We start from the raw sequence: 19,337 nt of genomic DNA on the forward strand, positions 1-19,337 counted from the left end.
AACTTTTCTTAATTCTCCATGTAATCAGCTTAAAGACCTCCTTACTTAGCATGAGAATAGATATGGGCTCTAAGTTTGAAACTTATGGGATCCCAGTTGCCTAGTAAGTTATGGATTCCAAACCAGTCACCCTTCCCCTATTGTTCCCCACTCTGCCTATTATTGTTTGTCGGCATTTTAGTATTTCTCCTGACATAAAAAAGAAGACAGAATTATATTCGTTTACATGGTTTATTGTTGTAAACATTAAAATTGTCTTTCTCAAAGAAAGAATTTATCAAGAAAAAAAATTCAGCGTCTCTAACTGTCATACACCATAGAAAAAAAGGCAGTGACTTGTATCATGTGCCATACTGGAAATATACAAAGAAAAATACTACAGAATATGGCAATATTAAAAATCTTACTCAAACATAAAATAATATATTAACTGACAATTTTAGACATTTAAAAAAAAAACAAAAAAAATTCAAAGTGCTCAGTAATTTCCAGGGAGTTATGTGTATTATAAGCACTCTGGAAACAGTCAAAAGCTGCTGCATGCAAGTTTTGTTTAGCTTTAGACAACAAAATAATCAAGATATAAACTTTCTTTTTTCAACATCAACAGTACATACAACACTTACAAACAAGGAATGTTGGACGGTGTTACAAACACTATGTGTCCCTTTGTCAGGATTTTCAGTTTTGTAATACTTGTGCCCACCTATTTTACAATTGAGAAAATGTTTAAGCTCAGATAACTACCAATCTTTATAAAATCTAACAGACTACATAGTGTCTGAAATACTATTTATATAATATAGACATTACTGAAATAGCAAGTGCCTATAACATTTTCGACCTAGAATCAACATGCTGTCCCTTTTTGTGTAGTTATTTACTCCTTTTTTGCAAACACATTAATCTTTTAGAATTTTTTTAATATTTATTCATAAATAGGCACAAAATAATTTAAAAAGCCAAACTGCATTGGATAAATTTACAAGCCTTTGCCTTCTTTAACTCATGCCACCCACGCAACATTAAGTTTTACTATATATTACAGCTTTCTTTTACAGCAGAAAACTTTGTCTTTAAAAGGGCGATACTTTGTGGGTCACCTTAATACTTTCGTGTGTGTATTCAATGTCTTAGCTGCAGCACTCGGCGTGACCAGACATTTTTCATCTTACAATAGGAGTCCTTCTTCTGAACAATAAATTCTTTTTTTTAAGCCGATAATAAAAAGTTTATACCACTGTATTGTGTGTAGTCCATATTCTAAATCCAGGATGCCCCAGAGCCAAAATGCCCTTTCACGTTCTGCCTGCAGGTTAGGAAATAGCAACAGTTTTGTTTTGGGTGGGAGGAGATGTGGGGGCAGGAGGTTGAGGGATAGGTTAGGAAGTTGGGAAGGGGAAGGAGATGGAGCAGAGGCACCCAGAGGTGCTTTTGTGCACGTGGGAATTCCCACCCTCAGACAGTTCACGTTCCTTTCAAGTTCATTTGAAGTAACTGGAGAAAGTCTTAAAAAGGTAATGTGTCCAGGAAAAGTTTGTCAATTATTGCTGGAGGTGGTACCAAGTCTTCCAGTTTCAGATAGAAAATGCGCTGTAGCCCCTGTGTACACAGGGTGCGAAGTTCTGGGAGCTTCCCCAACAGTTTGGACAAATAGTTGGGGCGGTTCAAACCCCCATTATTGAAAGTCACGTGGTCTTTGAGACAATTTACAATCTTGCTCTGCAGTTCTTCCACTCTCTTGGGTTCCTTGAGTCCATGTCTCTCTGGGGTGGGTAGAGGGGGGAATGAAGTAACAAGAATGCAAAAAAGGCAGTTAACAATTTGACAAGATTAGGAATACCCCATCCCCCACCCCCATCCTCCATAAAGGGAAATCCAGTAAGAGCACCCAGAACAGGACTGATGATGGGAAAATGCTAAGAGGACTGACCTGTAACCATCGCCAGGGCAGCAATGCACGAGAAGGCAGAAATGTCAATGTTCATATTCTGCAAGTTGGAGGAGAATTCAACAATGGAATCAATCCATTCCCCAAAGCCACGAACGCATTGCAACCTGTGCAAGACCACCCCATTGCAAAAGATGAGTTTACCCTCCACTGGGTTGGACCTGCAATTAATACCAAAGAGAGAGAAAAGGAAAAAAAAAAAAGAAAAGAAAAGCTAAACAACTAATTACTTGAAGAGCAATAAATGGGGGATTTAAAAGGCACCTAATTACCGAGGAGTTAATAAAATGTAGATCAGTGGACCTTGAAAGGGTTTAATTTCATAACAATCAAGAACGCCCCCTACCCCATCTCCATCCCACTCTTCTTTCTTTTCTTTTTCTTTATCTTTACTTAAATTTTTCTTCTTTTGCTTCTCTCTTGTTCTTTGCTACAATAAATTCCCATTCTTGTCCTTTTGTTTCTTTCTCATTCTTCTTTTCTATCTTTCTTTCCCTGCTTTCTCCTCTTTCGTCTCTTGCTTTTATTCTTCATCCCTTCTCTGTCTTGCCTTTCTTCCCTTCCTTCCTCTTTACCTGTATGCTAATCGAAGGACAAACAGTTCCAAGAAAGCAGATTCGAAAAGTAGATCTTGGTCTGGTTTGGGAAGATCGGTGAAGCCTGGGATCTTTTCTGCCCATCCTCTGATGATCTCCATGGAGCCGGTCAAGAGATCATAGAACTGCTGAATATGCTGAGTGTCATCTCCACTCATCTGATAGTCAGGGTTAGCCTGGAACTGGAATTTCATTTTAAAAAGCACTTAATGAGGTTCTCTAAAATATATAACCCGTGAAATTGCTAACCCCGTTTCTAGTAGGGGAGCCAGGTTTTTATAACAATTAAACCTCTCTCTGACCAGTAAGGAAATTAGATGTTCCAGGGCAATTAATTCAATTAGGGATGGTGCTATGAGGTCGCTGCTTTAAATATGTAAATTGCCATTTCTATACAGACTAAATACAGTGCTATCCAGCATGGGGAAATGTTGACTCTTATCTCCACAAAACAATTGACACGTTAGTATTCATGCCAGTCCAGGGAGTTAGTCTCATGAAAAGCCACCGTTTGCAGATCTTTTAATAAAAAATTTTTCAGAAGCCTATATGCTTTATCATATACTTCTACTAATTAAAGCACATATATTTCTCACAGCTGGAATAAAATAGATGATTCTGGCTACTTATCCCCACTCCCATCCCCCATTCTCTTTTTCCTTCCCTCCTCCCTCCAACCACATGTCCTTTATGATCCTTCTAGTATTTCACAACCGATGTTGGGATTATTTTTTATGGTCACCCACATCGCAATTGGGATGGTAATAGAACCAGATGCATGTTTAATGTAACTTAGCTAGAAAAATATTGAGTAAAGTGTGTTGGAGTGGGAGGGAAGAGAACATTTTACACAAGTGAGGCTTTTTACAAACTTTTTGAAAAGAATGTGTCAGTTCAGTCCAGCAAATTCGAGCAAGCTGTGTGTGTGTGTGTGTGTGTGTGTGTGTGTGTGTGTGTGTGTGTGTTGGTGCACCCTTCCTGGGCCAAGAGCCTTTCTTACTAGGAGGAGTAGGGAGTGAAAAGATTTGGTCAGTATTATTTGCTCTCTGTGAAAGCTTATCTCTACTTGCCTGTCTTTCCTTGGTTTCTTACTGTCTCTACCTAGTCTTTGACTTGGCCTGTACATACATTTCTGCCTTTCCAACTCCTTTCCTATGTGTTTGCAGCTGTTTTTCTTCTCTGTGGGCTCATGTGGTGGGAATGGGGTGTGTGTGAATAGCCCTACCAGTCTGTATATTAATATTATCTCCAGCTTACCCTGGAATAGTCCAGGCTGGTCATAGCCGGGTTGGAGTCGACATGGGCTCTCACCAGGGCACTGATCAGACTCACCGGGGGAGAGGGGGGAGAGGGCTCCTGGGGACTCTTCGGTTTCGACGGTAAACGACCTCTCCGACCTTTTAAACTGTCTGTACGAACCACTGTAAGGAAAGAAGACCTTCAAATTCTCTAACCTTCCCTCCCCCCGATGCCCAATCCCCAACCGCCCAGCATCACTCATTCCTTTCCCCCACAAGAGAGACAAGTTCAAGAAAGGAGTCGGGCAACACGTGTAGACGCAATGGAGAAGCATAAAAATATGAGTTCATTTTCTTTCTTCCTTCAAATGGGTCACAGTAGTTAAATCAAGGAAATTCTGACGGCTTTCTGAGAGAGCTCAACAGCCCGCCTAGAATACAAGTAGCCCTTGTGGGCTTATAGGGCATATGGGGTGGAAGTTGAGTGAGAGGGAAGGGACTTGGGAAAGAGAAGGAGAGAAGGAAGGAGAAGTGGAAGGAGAGGCAGGAAGACACTTCCTGAGTCCTACCTTCTTTAACCATCCCAACAGCAAGGCACTTCTGAAATCGGCAATACTGACAGCGATTTCGGCGCCGCTTGTCAACCGGGCAGTTTTTGTTTGCTAAACAAACGTATTTCGCATTTTTCTGGACCGTGCGCTACAAAAAGAGAGAGAAAGATAGGCATTATATACTGAGAACTAATTTCGTTTAAAAATCCAGCAGCCCAAAGAATCAAAAAAGCATCTTTGAACTGCTGGAACGTTCTCCCTCCCCCTTTCCTCCTTTTCTTTTCTTTTCTTTCTTTCCTTTTTTTTTTTCCAGGGCATTTAACAGAAGAAAATTGATAGCGTTAACATTTGAGCTAACCTTGCAGCTCCTTGCTGTGTTTTATATGCCAAGAGAAGGAGAAGGAGACGCTCAGTAAATACAAATCCGTGGGCATTCATATTATTTACATTCCTTGGAGACCTTCTCTATTTAAAATGATAAGATTATTCAATCAGGATGGTGAAATAAAGAGATCACTTAATTTTACCACAGGGAATTCTGTTCCACTTGGTTAGCTTAGACACGGTTCTCTGTCCTAACCAATTTCAATCTGAAGGGGGAAGGCAGCTCCTAGCACATGCAAATGTCCCTCTTCCAACTCAGCCTCTTGCAACTTCTGGCCAAGAACCTGTAAACCATTTCAGGGCCAGGGCCTGGGCTTGAAAGCAGCCCTAGCTTTCTTTCCTTGAGTAGTGTCCCTGCTTGTGTCAGCTCCTGAAAAGCACTTCTCCATTGCCCATCCCGAACCCCAGCAACCCAAAGAAATTCCTGTGGGAATCCATGGGTGCAGTTTCCTGCCTAAGCAAGCAGTTGGGGGGAAGGGGCTGGTTTTCTGCTCTTCTTTTCCACCAGGCAATGCTAAGGACTGAAGTTTAACAGACTCTTTGCGGGGCCTATCCGCCCCAACTCACCTTAAAGAAACCTTTGCAACCCTCACAGGTGCGCACGCCGTAGTGCTGGCAGGCTGCGTTGTCCCCACACACAGCGCACAGCCCTTCGTTGGACGGGGATCCCCGGGAAGGAGGAGAGGGCACCTGTGTGTCCAGCAGCTGCGAAGCGTGACCGATCTGCAACCCCGGGAAACCCATAGCCGCTTGCTTGCGGATGGGATTGGGCACAGCGAAGGTCTGCCCGTCCACCACGTGGTGGGTACCCGCCGGCTCCGGGTTCATGGGCACGTGGAGGGGCCCGTCAAAGCGCATCTGGCAGCTGGACACGGGGGTACCCGGGGGCGATTGCTTAAAGGAGAAGAGAGAGAGGCGTGACACCGGCGTTTTCCTCTGCTCGATCATGTGGGTGGTGGCCACGTAGTTCTGGTGGAAGTTATGGAGGGAGCCTGGGTCATCCCACATTGGGCTGTGCTGCACCTGGAAGCCGGGAGTAGAGGGCGTCGGGGGCGACGAGGGCTTGTAATAAACGGAGCCTGAGTGCGGCATCATCTCCTCGGACTGTGGGGGCAGGTGGTTGTGTTGCTGGTAGCTGTGCATCTGAATGTCTTCCACTTTAATAGAGGACTGCTGTCCGGAGAGGGGCATTTGATACAAGCAAGGTGGCTTGACGTCGTAGCCTGTGCTGTAGTTGTCCATAAAGGTACTGAAGCTGGGGAGAGAAGTGGTGGCAGTGATTTCAGTGTTGGTGAGGTCCATGCTAAACTTGACAAACTCTGGAGTTAAGAAATCGGAGCTGTATTCTCCCGAAGAGTGGTAACTGTAGCTCTGGGAAGCTGGGCTGGCTCCTTGAGGCGATGACCCATACTGAGCCTGAACACAGGGCATGGCTGGAAATGAAACAGGGTGATATACACTCAGCCTGGTCAAGTGAACACTTTCTCCCCTGCTTTTGTACACCTTTTGCACACCTGGATCAACCACACGGCGAGTAAGCTGTACACAGCACTGCAATTTAGGAGAGGAAAAGGGAGAGTAAAGAGCGGAAAGACAATCGGTGATGCAGGCTCTGACCTTCAAAAAAAGGGGGGGTGGGGAAAGGAGATCTAAAAGAAGAGAGACAGGTAGGATATAAAGGATCATGAAACGCCCCTATTTCCATTGTGTCTCCTTTACAACCCCAACCACCCACCCAATAGCCTCTTATTTGATATGTGTTCAGGTCGTTTGCTCTGGAGCAACCTGAGGAAGTTGGAATCTGCCAGGTGACAAGTTATTCTGAAGGCAGCATTCGGGTGGTAAGACTGGCTTGCTGAGTGCAATGACTTTGCTTTTGGGAGTTCTGGGCAGGGAGGGTCTGGGGGGGGGGGCGGTCTTAAACAAGTGTTAGAAAGAGAATGGGAAAACTGAAAAGCAATCAAATTCACTAACCTTCAGCCGAGTTACAGGAGTTTTTGAGGAAATTAAAGGTGGACAGTGTCGTAATTCAATGGAGGACAAAGTTTCCAAGATGTTAGAAAATAAGTGAATAGTCCAGTCTGTCCAGCCTGCTCCCTGAAATACAGATATGATATGTTCAGGTTACTGTGGTACGATTTATTGGACACAAGCAACTACATCAACTTGCATATTTCACTGGAATACATAGTATGGCCTTTAAATTAATAAACCTATGACGAATGTGGAAGAGATATAATTAAAATCAATGAAAATGTTTTCCCCTATAACAATCTGGTATATAGTTAGTTGCACGAAGGTTTTTCTTTCTTTTTCTTTTATGAAGGAAAAAAAAAACTTATGGCAAGTTGTCATTGAACACTTATAATTGTCATGAATTGACACCACCAACACCCCTTGCTCTAGATAAAAGGGAATAGGTTGTCTCTATCATAATTTTATTCAGATGCAGGGTAAAAGGAAGACCAGTGTTTTGTTAAAAGTCACTTTGGAACCTTCAAGTGAGAGGTATTCAGCAGGCAAATTTAAATATAGTAATAAGTTAACCAAAGAAAAATAATATAAAAATATGAAAAACCATTCTGACCTCCTAATCTCCACCTCACCTTCAAAGTTACACAGTATGCTACAGGCCTACATTGTGAGAATGCAATTGGAAAGGGGCTGATAACCCCTCTACATATATGAAAATGACTAATCTTCTATTTTGAGGACATAGGCTACTTCCTTTTCACATTTCTAAGAAACTTCTTGTGCATATTTTGAAATATACATTTAAATGAGGAAAGCCTATTTTTGCAAAAAGAATGCAGGCAAAGAGCAACACAGTAAAGACAGTCCTTGATTCATTTGGATGCACTTAAACATATGGCAGGATGACCCCTTTGCTACTACCAGCTTGAGTTGTTTCTCTTTAATAAAACAAGACAACAGTCCTGGTAACTTTCGGATGTTCCCATTTTTAAGGCATCTGAGAGTACAAGTATGTCAATGAAAAAAATAAAGCTAGATATCCATTCCTCTTCAGTTTTAGCTATTTTGCTTCTGACTTCATATTTCACAACTGGAAGGCCTAGAGACTAGATTTCAGGAAGGGGGTGCTGCAATTACCTCCCCCACTGCCACCAAAAGGTAATCTTTGTTATCACCAGTTTTGCAAATCCACTCGGGAAGTGATCTTAATCTCTCTATCCTTCTTCTTCCCTTCTTCTCTTGCTCTCCCTTCTGTTCTTCTCTCCTCTCTTCCTTCCCCTCTCTCTCCCACTGATGAGCTACATATGTCAGAACACAGAAATTTGGGGAAACTAAGAGGATACTGTTCTAACAGCACTCATACTGAAACAGCAGCCTTCTAAACACCAGCACGTTTGCTAACCATGGTGATACAGTTCCCAAGCAACACATAAACTGAAGTTTTCCTCCTGTCACTTATCCCTGAGCGTTCAAGCCTTACTACACACACGACCTTTGAGATTCAGTGTCCAAACGACCAATTCACATCTGCTCTAAGGAAAAAACGATATGGAGGAAGACTGAGTAGAAATTTCAAAGTCGAAGTTGGGAAGACAGCAGCTCCTAGGATTGTAAAAAGTATTCCTTCCGCGTTTCCCAATTAGCAGACTAGAAGCCGCTACCGAGAATGTACTGTTCCTAGCACCAGACGTGTAGTTAGGAAAAACGCCTTCTGGAGCAATTCACAAAACTTCCCTTTCATTACCCTTCCGGACCCCCTTTTCACCGGAACGCACAATTCACAGACCCAATACCCATACCCATAGGAGAGGAGGAGACACAGAGAGAGAGAGAGAGAGAGAGAGAGAGAGAGAGAGAGAGAGAGAGAGAGAGAGAGAGAGAGAGAGAGAGACTTACTTAATGGTTCTCCACGTCTCTTTTCATTCATTCAACTGTCTTGAAGTGCAGTTTCCTTTGGGAGGTGGGGTGGCGGGGGATAGGGGAGGGGGTGGGTTAGATCGGTGAAAGGAAAAAAAAAAAACAATCGGTCCAGAGAAGTTGCTAGTTACAAGCGCGGCTGGGGAAGTGCGGTACTCATGTAGCAGTGAGAGCAGCCGGACAGACTGGCCCTTCCCTCCAATGTGCCTTTGTTTATGTGGGCTCCGTATTCCACAGCCAACATGCACCTAGTCTCCAAGCGTCAGCACACGTCAGTGCAGGCCGCCCAATCCCAGCTCCTTAGGGCTGTTTCTCCCCATACAGTTGGCCAGCTCTCGCTTTGGTAAATTTCCGACCTGACGTCACAAGCAGGGCAGATTTTAAGGTGGGAACCGTTCTGGGTTCACCTTGTTAGCCCGGTTGGGCTTTTTTTCTTTTCATTTCTTCCTTTTCTTTTTTTTTTTTCCGAAATAGGTGAAGCCTACCCACCCTTGCCTCTAAAACCAGTAAAGCTCACTTCGCCCCACCTTCTCCAAAACTCCCCAATTCACAAATAGTTTTGGCAGCCCAGATGTGCAAGACTACCAAAAAAAGCGGAGATGGGATAGGGGTGGGAGTGGGGGGTTAAGAAAGGCAGTGAAAGGATGGCTGAGAGGGGTCGCGTGCGCCAGGTAACCCGCACCTGTAGAAGCACAGTACTGAGCAAAATACACTTTCATTGTTCTAACACCTACCTCCGCCCCACTCCCGCAAGCTCTTCACCTCTGTTCTCAACCGAAAGTGGTGAACCTTGCACAGAAGCCTATTGCACGGGACTACTAAGTCGGGGTTTCCCTTTCTCAGTGCTTCCCTTCCCCCTCCCATATTTTCCACTCTTGTTGAAAAAAAAAGCCGTTGTATTTTATGTGATGCCCTCTTCCCTCATACCCACGTGCAGGAGGGAGGACGTGGTGACTGTGGTATCGAAGGGGGAGGGGGGGGGTTGGAATAAAGGAGACAGGATGGGCACTGGACCAAATTCCCTCTTATAAAACCAGAATCTATTAGAGAAATATCGCTCCCCCCCTCCTGACAATGCAGCAGAGTTTCACGCAACAGGTGTGCATTCCCCAGAGAAAGGTGATTTTATTTCCACCTCGGGTTAATTCTTTTCAACTTCAGAGCAGCACTCTCCCCAAGTATTTTTTTAACTACATTTCTCTAGATACATAGAATCCCAAGTAAACACTGCATTACTCCCAAACTAGGCGGTGTGGAAAATGAACCCCCCCCCCCCAAAAAAAGAGTAACCTACACAATTTTCCTTAGAAAACCTTGGTGTAATCAACATGAGTCCAGGGAGTATGCATGTCAGTCTGTGTTGGGTTCGGCGCGTTACTGCTCCTAGAGCAACACCAGAAAGCTGTCACAGCCTGAGCTCTGCTTTGCATACTAATCGGTTGAACTGGGGCTGAGGATAGAGACAGCACCTTGCACTAGGGAGGGGGGAAGCACACAGAATGCTTTCTAGTAAAGGAAACGCTGGCATTTTCAAGAGAAGAGAAGCACAGCGGTTCGAGTCCCAAAGCCCACAGAGATTTACTTCTTGAAGAAGTCCGCTCGTCCCAAACTAGAAGGGATATCTAGCCCAGGCCATTTACCGCGGGCTCTGAATCAGCTCCGAGTAAAATGTGGGGGTATCTGTATAATCTCTATCCACTTCCTTCTGAACGACTGCTTTCAGCTCCCACGTCTTTCTCGAGCAGCAAGCTTTCGGGCTTGCTACCGTGACCCATTTGTACCCTCCCCATCCCTACGTGCAATTGGTATTTTCATTATTTGAAGAAAGCACAGTCAAGATTAACCCAGTGTCGCCTCCCCTCAGCCCTAAACGCACCCCAGCCTTCACCTTTTCACCCTACCCTCCCCGCCCTCCCCGGGGCTGTGAGATTCCGTCCCAAGCACTGCGTGCAGTCTGGGAAAGCCGCTGGCGCTGCTACCCCGCCGCCCCGGGGAAACCTACGTGACCACCTTAAGTTTCCCCAGATGCGGTGGCGGCTGCTGTTGCCGCCGCCACTGCTGCTGCACCGCAGTACCCTAGCAGGCGCGAGAAAAAATAAGGCAGGGAGGAGTGAGGGGGAGCAGGGGAGCGAGCGGGAGCAGTGGCGGCTGTGGCGAGGGGGAGGGGGAGAGGGGTAGGATGGGGAAGAATAGCTCATTAGCATGAGCTCTGTAGCGTCAGCCACCCCGTGGGCTGGAGAGATTCAATGCGAACGAAAGGGAAAAAGTGAGAGTTTGGAAGGGAGGGAGATGGGAGGGGGGAGGGGGTGGCCGTGACGCAGGGGCGCAGTCATTGACGCACCGAGCCGGGCGCGGCCAAAAATAGCAGCCACAGCAGAGCCAGCGGCGTGCTCCCCTGCTCCCTTTCCAATGGTGCAAGGGGGCAGGGCGGGGTGAGGAAGGGAACTCTCATTGATCCCGGCTGTGGGCAGGGCTAGCACCAGCTATTTTAAGGCCATCGGAAACTCTAGCGCAGCCACGTTGGAGACTTGGTGGCAAATTATTTTTTAATTTAGCCCTAGGAAAAGCCGGGACTGGTAGTATTTTAAGGTTGCAGATACACACCAGACACGCATATCCAAACAGGTAGCTTAGTTTCCTCCAGTACCATTACAAAACACACTCCGGGATGTTTAAGAACCTGAGCGATTGCCTCCTCTACTCCAAGTGAGTGAAACTCTTCGGTTAGGGAAGTGAATTGCATAGTAAGTCTGAAAGTTGAACGGAGTCCCTTATGTCACTGTCCGAGAAAGTAAAACATAACAGTATCCAAAATTATTAAACTTCATCCTGTTGTTTCTTATTTCGTGATGACTGAGCCTTTGACCGAGTTAAGCAAATTTTCACAGTATCCTTTACGATGATGATTTTTAAAAGGAAGTAGGGAGCAATTTTTCTTCTATTCTTAACTGAGTTTTAGTTACTGTCTTCAAATCTCTGGATTTTCCTGTAGTTCGAGGTATTCATTAAAAACACAATTTAAGAAAGCTGGCGTAAAGTTAACAAACGTTTATTAAATAATCCCATTATTGGTCAGGCTGGTTGGCCTGTATTTGGTGGGGCTCTATAGGGAACCCTATCAAGGAAGGGTTCCAATACAGGCTCATTCAGACTGCAGTCAGAGCTGGAGTTGGGCTGGAGCTGAAATCCAACAAACTAATTTTTTTCCCCCAGCACAGATATATTTCGAATATTGAACTGATAGGGCAAAGTCCAATCAGAACCGACAATTTCTGTAATTGACTGATCCTGTCAGTAGGGGGCCTGAAGCCACAAACTTTTTTTTTAAGCATTAAAAGTTACATAAAACCCAAAAGCTTTAGACCAAACCCAAATACACATAACTTCTGTGCTGCTCAAAAACTGAAATTCATAGACACCTACACATATTAGAGTCTTCCTCTATTTTTTTATAGAGGGAGCAGAGTCTGATACATATTGAATTGGATTTACAATGCATTTCCCATTCTGCTTATGTTCACTGTGTATTTGGTAAATGCTAGCTGGTAATAAACTCATTTTATCACCAAGCAGTTCAAATTGGCATATAGTTTGGAAAAATGAAAGCATGTTTTAAAATCCTATGATTACATGTTTAAATAAATTACAGTTTAGAAGAGGATTCCTGTGGGTGTATTTGCTGGTACATAAGAATGCTTTTGTGTGCAGAGGTTTAATTACACATATATAATGGAGTCAAAATGCAGGATTGAACAACCTTTTAGAAAATGTTAAAACGATGCTTTAGGCTAAATGGAACTGAACTTCTGCATTTAAATGACTGCAGCCCCTCAGTGACTGTTGAACATAAACATCACAAAGTATTCTGACTCACTCAATTAAAAATGACAATTTTGAGATTTTGAGTCCAGCATCACTTACCTTTAAACTGATACATGAAAATGAGAAATTCATCAAATCATTTTCAACATGTTTAAATATTGCTAAGTCAAAGAATTTCAGAGTAAAATAAATGAATGAAAATGGAGTGTCTGTATACTTAAGTCAACTAGAGACTTCTTTTGAAATTAATTGGAAAAGCATTACAAAATTATCATTACCTTTTCAAGAATACTTTTCAGAAGAAAAATACAGAAAGGTGACTTTTCCTGCATTATCCTCTATATTCTTGACCACATGTTGAAATAGGGCATATGGCATGTAAATAAAAACTATAAAATTTTATTTTAAAAAGGAATGAATTGCTATAGATCACATATACACTTACAGATCTTTTTTTATTTTATGAAAGTTTAGACATTGAGTTTAATAACATACAGACCTTTCTTTAATCCAGAAAGCAAACCTGAATTAAATCCTAAAAGATTTTCTTTTCCAATGCAGTCTAATAGAGTCTTTAGGGATTTCTACATGATCCCCAACTACAACACAGAACCAGTACACAACACACCTTAACAGAACAGTTTTGGAGACTGGGGTGTTGCAGAACAATGCTACTATGGTGTCCCAAAAATAAACGAACCGTAAAGCAGCTGTCAATTTCAAATACGATATGTTCTTTAAGTGGATATTCACAACTAGGTACCAATGGAAATAGTCGATCTGGAGTGAGCTTTATATTGTGAGTAGGGCAAAAACAACTTTCAAACTTTGAACAGGCTTGGTGGGGACAGTGAGGGAGGTATTGCATTTACCCTTTTAAGACTGCTTTTCTGCCATTTCATATGAAGACAAGATATAATCCAGTTGTATATTGTGTTCCTCTCCTATACAAATCAGCTGCTGGGTTTATTTCTATTTATATTCTTAAAAGTCTAACATACTTTCCAGTCCATTTCTACCTAAAAATTATCTTTTAAAATAAAACAAAGCTTTTGATTTCCAATACAGATATACATAAAGAGAGGCTGTGCTGAAGAAAATATTTTTCTTCTAGATGTATCCATTTTAAAAACTATGAATGTAAAATTGAAAATGTGTTGAACAAATTTTTAACCTCATTTAAAAATACCGTCTGCTAAAAAATTAAATCTTTTGAGTCATACATACACACACAGAGCAAGCACAGAGAAACTAAAATTTAATTGAACATTTAACATTTTTAAATTTAGAAAATCTTTAACCCAAAGAATAGTGACCTTGGTTTCAGATTTCTTCGTCAATATTCACTAAACAACTGCCTCACTAAAACAGGGACTTTTTTTTAAGGCTATATAATGCTCTTGCAAATGAGCCCCTATATGCCAAAAATATTTCAGGGTGACTTGGAATTCTGGAAATAACTAATGATGTTTACAGTTCTGTCTATACTATACAGCACTCCTCTAGAAAGGTGAAATAAATATGTTTTGCAAGTGTTTGCATGCCTAAATTCATGTTTAGTTCCTGATCTAAACAAACCTGATAAAACAATCACTTTTTTAGTCTTCCTTCTAGGGTCTATTTAGAAGGAAAATTCCTCAATTTAACTGTGAAAAAGCATTGTTACTAAGACAAGGGTATATATAGATATAGATGTCTATGACAAGGGTGTATAACTATATAGGCATATATAGATAAATACTTCCCTTCATCATGATTCTGTGATTAAGAGGCCTACAATTTTCATGCTACAAAAGTAACTTATAGCAAAGACCCTTATAGGGATAAGTAAGAAATCTAATTACCATATCCTTTGAATAGATGTAATATAAATTTCATTGCTCACTTAAAAGTTCTAAAGTTAACAGCATAAACTTGAAGTTGAGTAATTAAGTAATCCTTATATAGACACTTATTAAAGTATTTATACATATTATCTTAAATCTACATCTATCATTTTGCCAATTAAAATTAGGACTTTAATTGCAATTAAGTAATTTAATTGCCAATTGAACAGCAAAATTGCTAAGTGACTAATTTTAATGCCTATTTTAATTACCAATCATGACTGGGGAGGGAGCTAATCAAGTTACATCAAGCAGTACCAGAGTAATGATGTGGAAAAAAAATGTAGAACAAACATTCAAGGCTACATGCTTTTAAAAAGAACTCTAAATTAAATAAATGCAAACACAGTCCTATAAAGGTAGGGAAATACTATATTTCAATTTCTAAATACAGGAACATCAAAAGAAAGTACATGTTTAATTAAACAAGTCACTGTCAATCTTAAGTTAAAGTATTTAAAAGCAAGGCAGAATTTTTATGTGATTTTTATATGGTAATCATGCTAACAAGATAAACAGAAAATTGCAAATAGCAGAGCAGCTTACTGCTTGACAGGTGAAATATTTGTAGATTAACAGTGGTTCTTATTCTTTAAAAATAAAATCAGATGCTGTAAAAATGAGAAATAAGTTTTTCAGCTATTCACACAATGATAGGCTATTTCAGGTTCAGAAAAAAAAGAAAAAAGTAAGATTAGCATAACTATCATTCTACTCCCAGTCCCAGGGACATCCTTTCCACCCCCATGAAAATTGAAATAATTTCAATAGAGGCCTTACGTCTATGTCAATAGCATGCCACCTATTAAATCATAAGAGAAGCATGAATCAGATTTATGCTATAGACAATGTGTATGTATATAGATAAGACATGCCAGATATGAGACAGATAGACAGATAGATACATACATACATACACACGTACTAGGAAGACAAAAGAAGCAAGCAGCTGTGTCTGCACTGCAATTAAAATAATGAATCAGAGTGGGAAATCCAAATTGTGCTACAATTCTTTCAGATCTTCCTGACTTCCAGATAAAGTAAACCTTCCAGATCTTTATAAAAATTCTTTTAAATTTTTCTTAAAAAGCCTGCAAGTGAGTAAAAAAGGGCAATGTACAAATATACATAATAAACTTATTGGGTGTCATAAATCATTGTTCAAAAGAAGCCCCAATATCCAAACTGATTTTCAGAAACCAATATGGGAGGAGTGAAGAATATGGAATAAAAGCTATTAAAGATAGAATGTGATTCCCTCCCAGATGAGATGACAGAGATTAATTCCAGTTCTTTCCCCCTATTGGGGGCAGACAAATACTTTATTTAAAACAAATAGGAAGTATGACCTTTATTTAAAAAAATAAAAACAAGGAATTTGCTGCCTAAATGTGATTAGCACTGAGTATTGTGTGTACATATATATATATCTATATATCTATAGATATATAGATATATATAAAATATATAACATGTGTGTCACACATATACAGTCAGTTTATCTCTGTAGAAAGCTTTACACCTTCTACCCAAAGACCTGAAATTATTCATGAAATTTATGCAATGTCGTATGTAACTAGAGAAAAAGCAAACAGGTTTGCAGCTGGGTTTGGGTTGTTATTTACTGATAGACCTGAATTTTGAAGTGAAGCACACAGCAGGAAGGATCCTCTGCCTGCATTTTGAATGGAATTGTACATTAATAAACACTGGGCTTAACAAAGGATTTCAATATATTTTTATAACAGCTTTAGAAAGTTTCTATGTAATTGATTAAAGCAAAACAATTCTAACACTTATTACCTTCTCAGAAATCAGAGAGATGGAATCATTATTAACATCATTGAAAAAAGACTTTTGCTATGCTCATTACTCACTAAGTTAAAAAAATTAATGCCACCATCTTGGGACAATGTAATATTGAAAGGAGATTTTAGCCCTTTAATTTCTCTTTTTAAAAACATTGATTGTGGTTTATTTCAATTTTTATTTATTTTAATTTTTCTTTCATATGCGTCCACACAAGGCCCTTATATTCTAAATTTTGAAAATTGGTGTTGTAGCATATTAAATTATTGGGCTATATGAAAAAAGATAAAAACAACTTTTCATATCATCAAAAACTTTCAATTTTAAGTATTGATATTTTCTGAAACACTTCATATATATTTATTTTTAGGATGGTCACTTTGGTACCATGTTTTAGAGTACAGAATTCTAATACTCCACATCAACTCATTAAGTTTAAAGTTGATGTAAGACAGAATTTAAGGAAAAGAAATTGCATCTCTGACCAATGAACTTTCCTACCAGAAACAAAAAAAAAACTGATACATGAAAAAATATAAATTACGTATAATTTTATTATTAAACTGCTATGTTCTTCAGTTAAGGTCAGCCTTCATTGTTAAAGGAAAAGTGAGAGATGATCCTTTTTATTACATCTTCTGAATTTAATGGTGATGAGTTCAACTATTATGCTAGGTCTTCTGTATATTTATAAATAATTCCTGTGAAGTATTACAGAATCATTCCATTAGGGTCTGGAGAAGTGATCTCAATAAGTTGTCACAGAAAAACAAACCACCAGCATATGACATAGTATGAAGTTACTGTTAATTACAGGTGTTTCATATGACAGCATGGTTTTAAAATAACTGTACAATCTGAATATACTATGTATATATATTTCTGTAGTCATTACTTTTTAATAATTTTAACTTCTAAAAACTTAAGATTTTATCATGCGTACTGAAGTCATTAAAAAAAACCTAAACTATAAGAAAAACTAAATTACATATTTAAGGGACAATTTTAACATGACCTGAGATAACATTTTTATTAGTGTAGCTTTAACTTTGAGTTCAGAAGTATGTTGTTCCTAAGAATTCACGGTCCTTTCTTATCCTTTGGTCCTCGAAATGTTAAGTATCTTACTCTGTACAACTACATCAGAGTTGCTGGAAATCTATGTTCGTGTTTTTCAGTACACCTCTGCATAGTATTTGGTGGTTTCATTGGAAGTTTCTGAGTTAACAGTTTTAGTGAAGTTTGCATCATCCCCAGGTGTTGGTGAGTGTGGTGCTGAAAGTGGGGTCCCCATGAAATATTTCACAGCCAGAATGATCTGACAGCTGTCAAGATCTTCAGATCTAAATAGATGTTACAATATTTTGAGTCAATTTATACTACAAAAACTGAGATCCCACAGTGCTGTTGTTATAAAGTATCAGGTCAAGGGATATAAATCGTACCAAGCAATTCATCTTGCCACTCGGAGAGTTATTACATTTCTCCTAGAATATATTTGATTGATACTCTTAGAGGTGAAAGGCTAAAGGGACCATATGGCAACATGTTGCATTCCGTATGTTATCTGCCCATCCGTGCTTAAGCTGCCATTAGCAACATCTGCACCCAACGGAAATCCAGCTGTGCAGAAGACTACTGACGGAATTGTACTGGGGGTGGGAGGGAGAGAAGAGAGAGAACCTTGCTTAACGCCATTAACTCTAGACATGTAGTCTGCCTACCAGGACGGATGGAAGCTTTCACAATTAGAGAAGACGAGACAAATGCTTTATTAAAGTTTAATTTTGAACTCCCAATTAGCGAAACTGCTTTATAAATCGATTGCAATTTCCTAGAAGGCACAGCAAGTCCCCTGCCTGCCTGCCATGTGTGCAGGCACCAAAAAAGCTCCCCCTCCTGCCGACTCAACAGGATTGTTCAGAGCCGGTCTCCGCATCAGGAGAGTCCCTAAAGTCCTCGCAAGCCCCTCCTCCTGCAGGGGGGCTCAGAAAACCTTAACAAGGAATGGGAAGCTGCTGCATCCTCCACTTGCTGGGGGTGGGGGACTAAGTTGGAGGAGGGGAAGGAGTGGCCGGGGGAGGGAGGGAAAGGGGAAGGACAGCAGCAGCAGCTGGAGGATCTGTATCAATCTTTTCCTCTCTGGAGGAGATTCGATTCAGTCGCGGAAGAGAAGTTTCTGTCTCTCTTCACACTAGTGGCGGGTGGTGGGTTCAAATCGAGAAGGGGGGAGAGATCTGGCTGAGGGGAAGGGAGGAATGGAGACTGCCCTCATCATCTACGATACCCAGATACTCTTCCCACTCCTCCCTCTACAACCCCCGCCCCAGATACATTACCTGCCAGGGCCTCCCACCCGCCCCGATGCTCGGTTGTCTCCTCCTCCGCCTCCGCCGCCGCCGCGCTCCTGCTCGCAGCCGCATCCCCAGATGTGCGCCAGATGTGCGGGTCACGCTCCCTGGTTCGCACAAAGAGGTCGCCCCCATCCGGAAAAGGAAGTAGGCCGGGATTCCCCTTCTCTCTTAGCTGTAAGGGCTGTGAGCGAGGAAGGAGTGGGGAAAGTGAGGGGAAGGTGGAGGTAAGGACTAGAGGGATTGGATGAGACAGGGGTCTAGGGGAGAAGAGGGGGTTTATTTTAAAACAAACCAGAAGGAAACAAAGGCAAAAAAAAAAAAAGACCACAGTAGGGGCCGGGATGGGCGGGGAGGCGTGCGCGGCCGCTCGCTTCCACGCCCGTTACTTTTGGAGGAGGGGAAGGGGATCTTGGCTTGGGGGGGATTAGGGGGAGCTGGGGGGGGGGTGCGGTGGCTGCTCCTCCTACTTTCCCTCCCAGGGTCCCCGCGGGAGGCGGCGGCAGCAGCTGCACACATACACAGAAGCCCCATTGTAACCGCCGCCGCCGCCCAGCGCGCAGCCCCGCAGCGGCTCCGGCCTCGCCAGCCAAGAGCGTCAGCGGCCCGTCAGCGGCGCGAGGCTCCGTGACGTGCGCGCGGCGGCGGCGGCAGAAACTATAAATAGCCGGGGCCCCGCGCGCGCTGAGTCTTTTTTTTTTTCCATTGACGCCGAGGGAGTAGAACAGGAGAGGGAGGAGGGAGGAGGGGGAGGAGAGGGGATGGGGCGGGGAAGGTGAAAGGAAACAATAAACTTGCTAGTGAGTTCCACCCCCTTCTTCACTCCCCCTCTGCTCCAGGGCTTCCCCTTCCCACCCC

The 19,337-nt window shown here is 41.9% G+C and overlaps 1 protein-coding gene across 3 annotated transcripts; it reads right to left on the bottom strand.

Moving 5' to 3' along the window:
- Positions 1-217: 217 nt before the first annotated feature.
- NR4A2 (nuclear receptor subfamily 4 group A member 2) lies at positions 218-19,059 on the bottom strand. Of its 3 annotated transcripts, XM_036747069.1 has the most exons (9): positions 19,001-19,059; positions 18,468-18,663; positions 6,695-6,817; positions 5,288-6,271; positions 4,355-4,484; positions 3,805-3,968; positions 2,527-2,729; positions 1,934-2,112; positions 218-1,766 (listed from the first exon to the last, which is right to left on the bottom strand). In XM_036747069.1, the coding sequence occupies exons 2-9, from the start codon at positions 18,612-18,614 to the stop codon at positions 1,510-1,512; spliced, it is 2,187 nt and encodes a 728-aa protein (XP_036602964.1). In that variant the 5' UTR covers positions 18,615-18,663; positions 19,001-19,059; the 3' UTR covers positions 218-1,509. The 3 variants fall into 3 exon arrangements, with proteins under 3 accessions (XP_036602964.1, XP_036602963.1, XP_036602965.1); XM_036747068.1 differs by lacking the exon at positions 19,001-19,059 and having other exon boundaries at positions 18,468-18,977; XM_036747070.1 differs by lacking the exons at positions 18,468-18,663; positions 19,001-19,059 and having other exon boundaries at positions 5,288-6,153.
- Positions 19,060-19,337: the final 278 nt, after the last annotated feature.

The sequence above is a fragment of the Trichosurus vulpecula genome, chromosome 2 (assembly GCF_011100635.1).
Source record: "Trichosurus vulpecula isolate mTriVul1 chromosome 2, mTriVul1.pri, whole genome shotgun sequence".
NCBI classification, from domain to species: Eukaryota; Metazoa; Chordata; class Mammalia; order Diprotodontia; family Phalangeridae; genus Trichosurus; species Trichosurus vulpecula.

What these genes read in the sequence shown, in the direction of transcription:
- NR4A2 (XM_036747069.1), bottom strand. Translation starts at nt 18,614, where the DNA reads ATGGGGGCGACCTCTTTGTGCGAACCAGGGAGCGTGACCCGCACATCT. An exon ending in GTTGCAAAGGTTTCTTTAAG is followed by an intron (nt 4,485 to 5,287) that starts GTGAGTTGGGGC and finishes CTCTTTTTGTAG; the next exon opens with CGCACGGTCCAGAAAAATGC. An exon ending in CCAGCCTGGACTATTCCAGG is followed by an intron (nt 2,730 to 3,804) that starts GTAAGCTGGAGA and finishes ATGAAATTCCAG; the next exon opens with TTCCAGGCTAACCCTGACTA.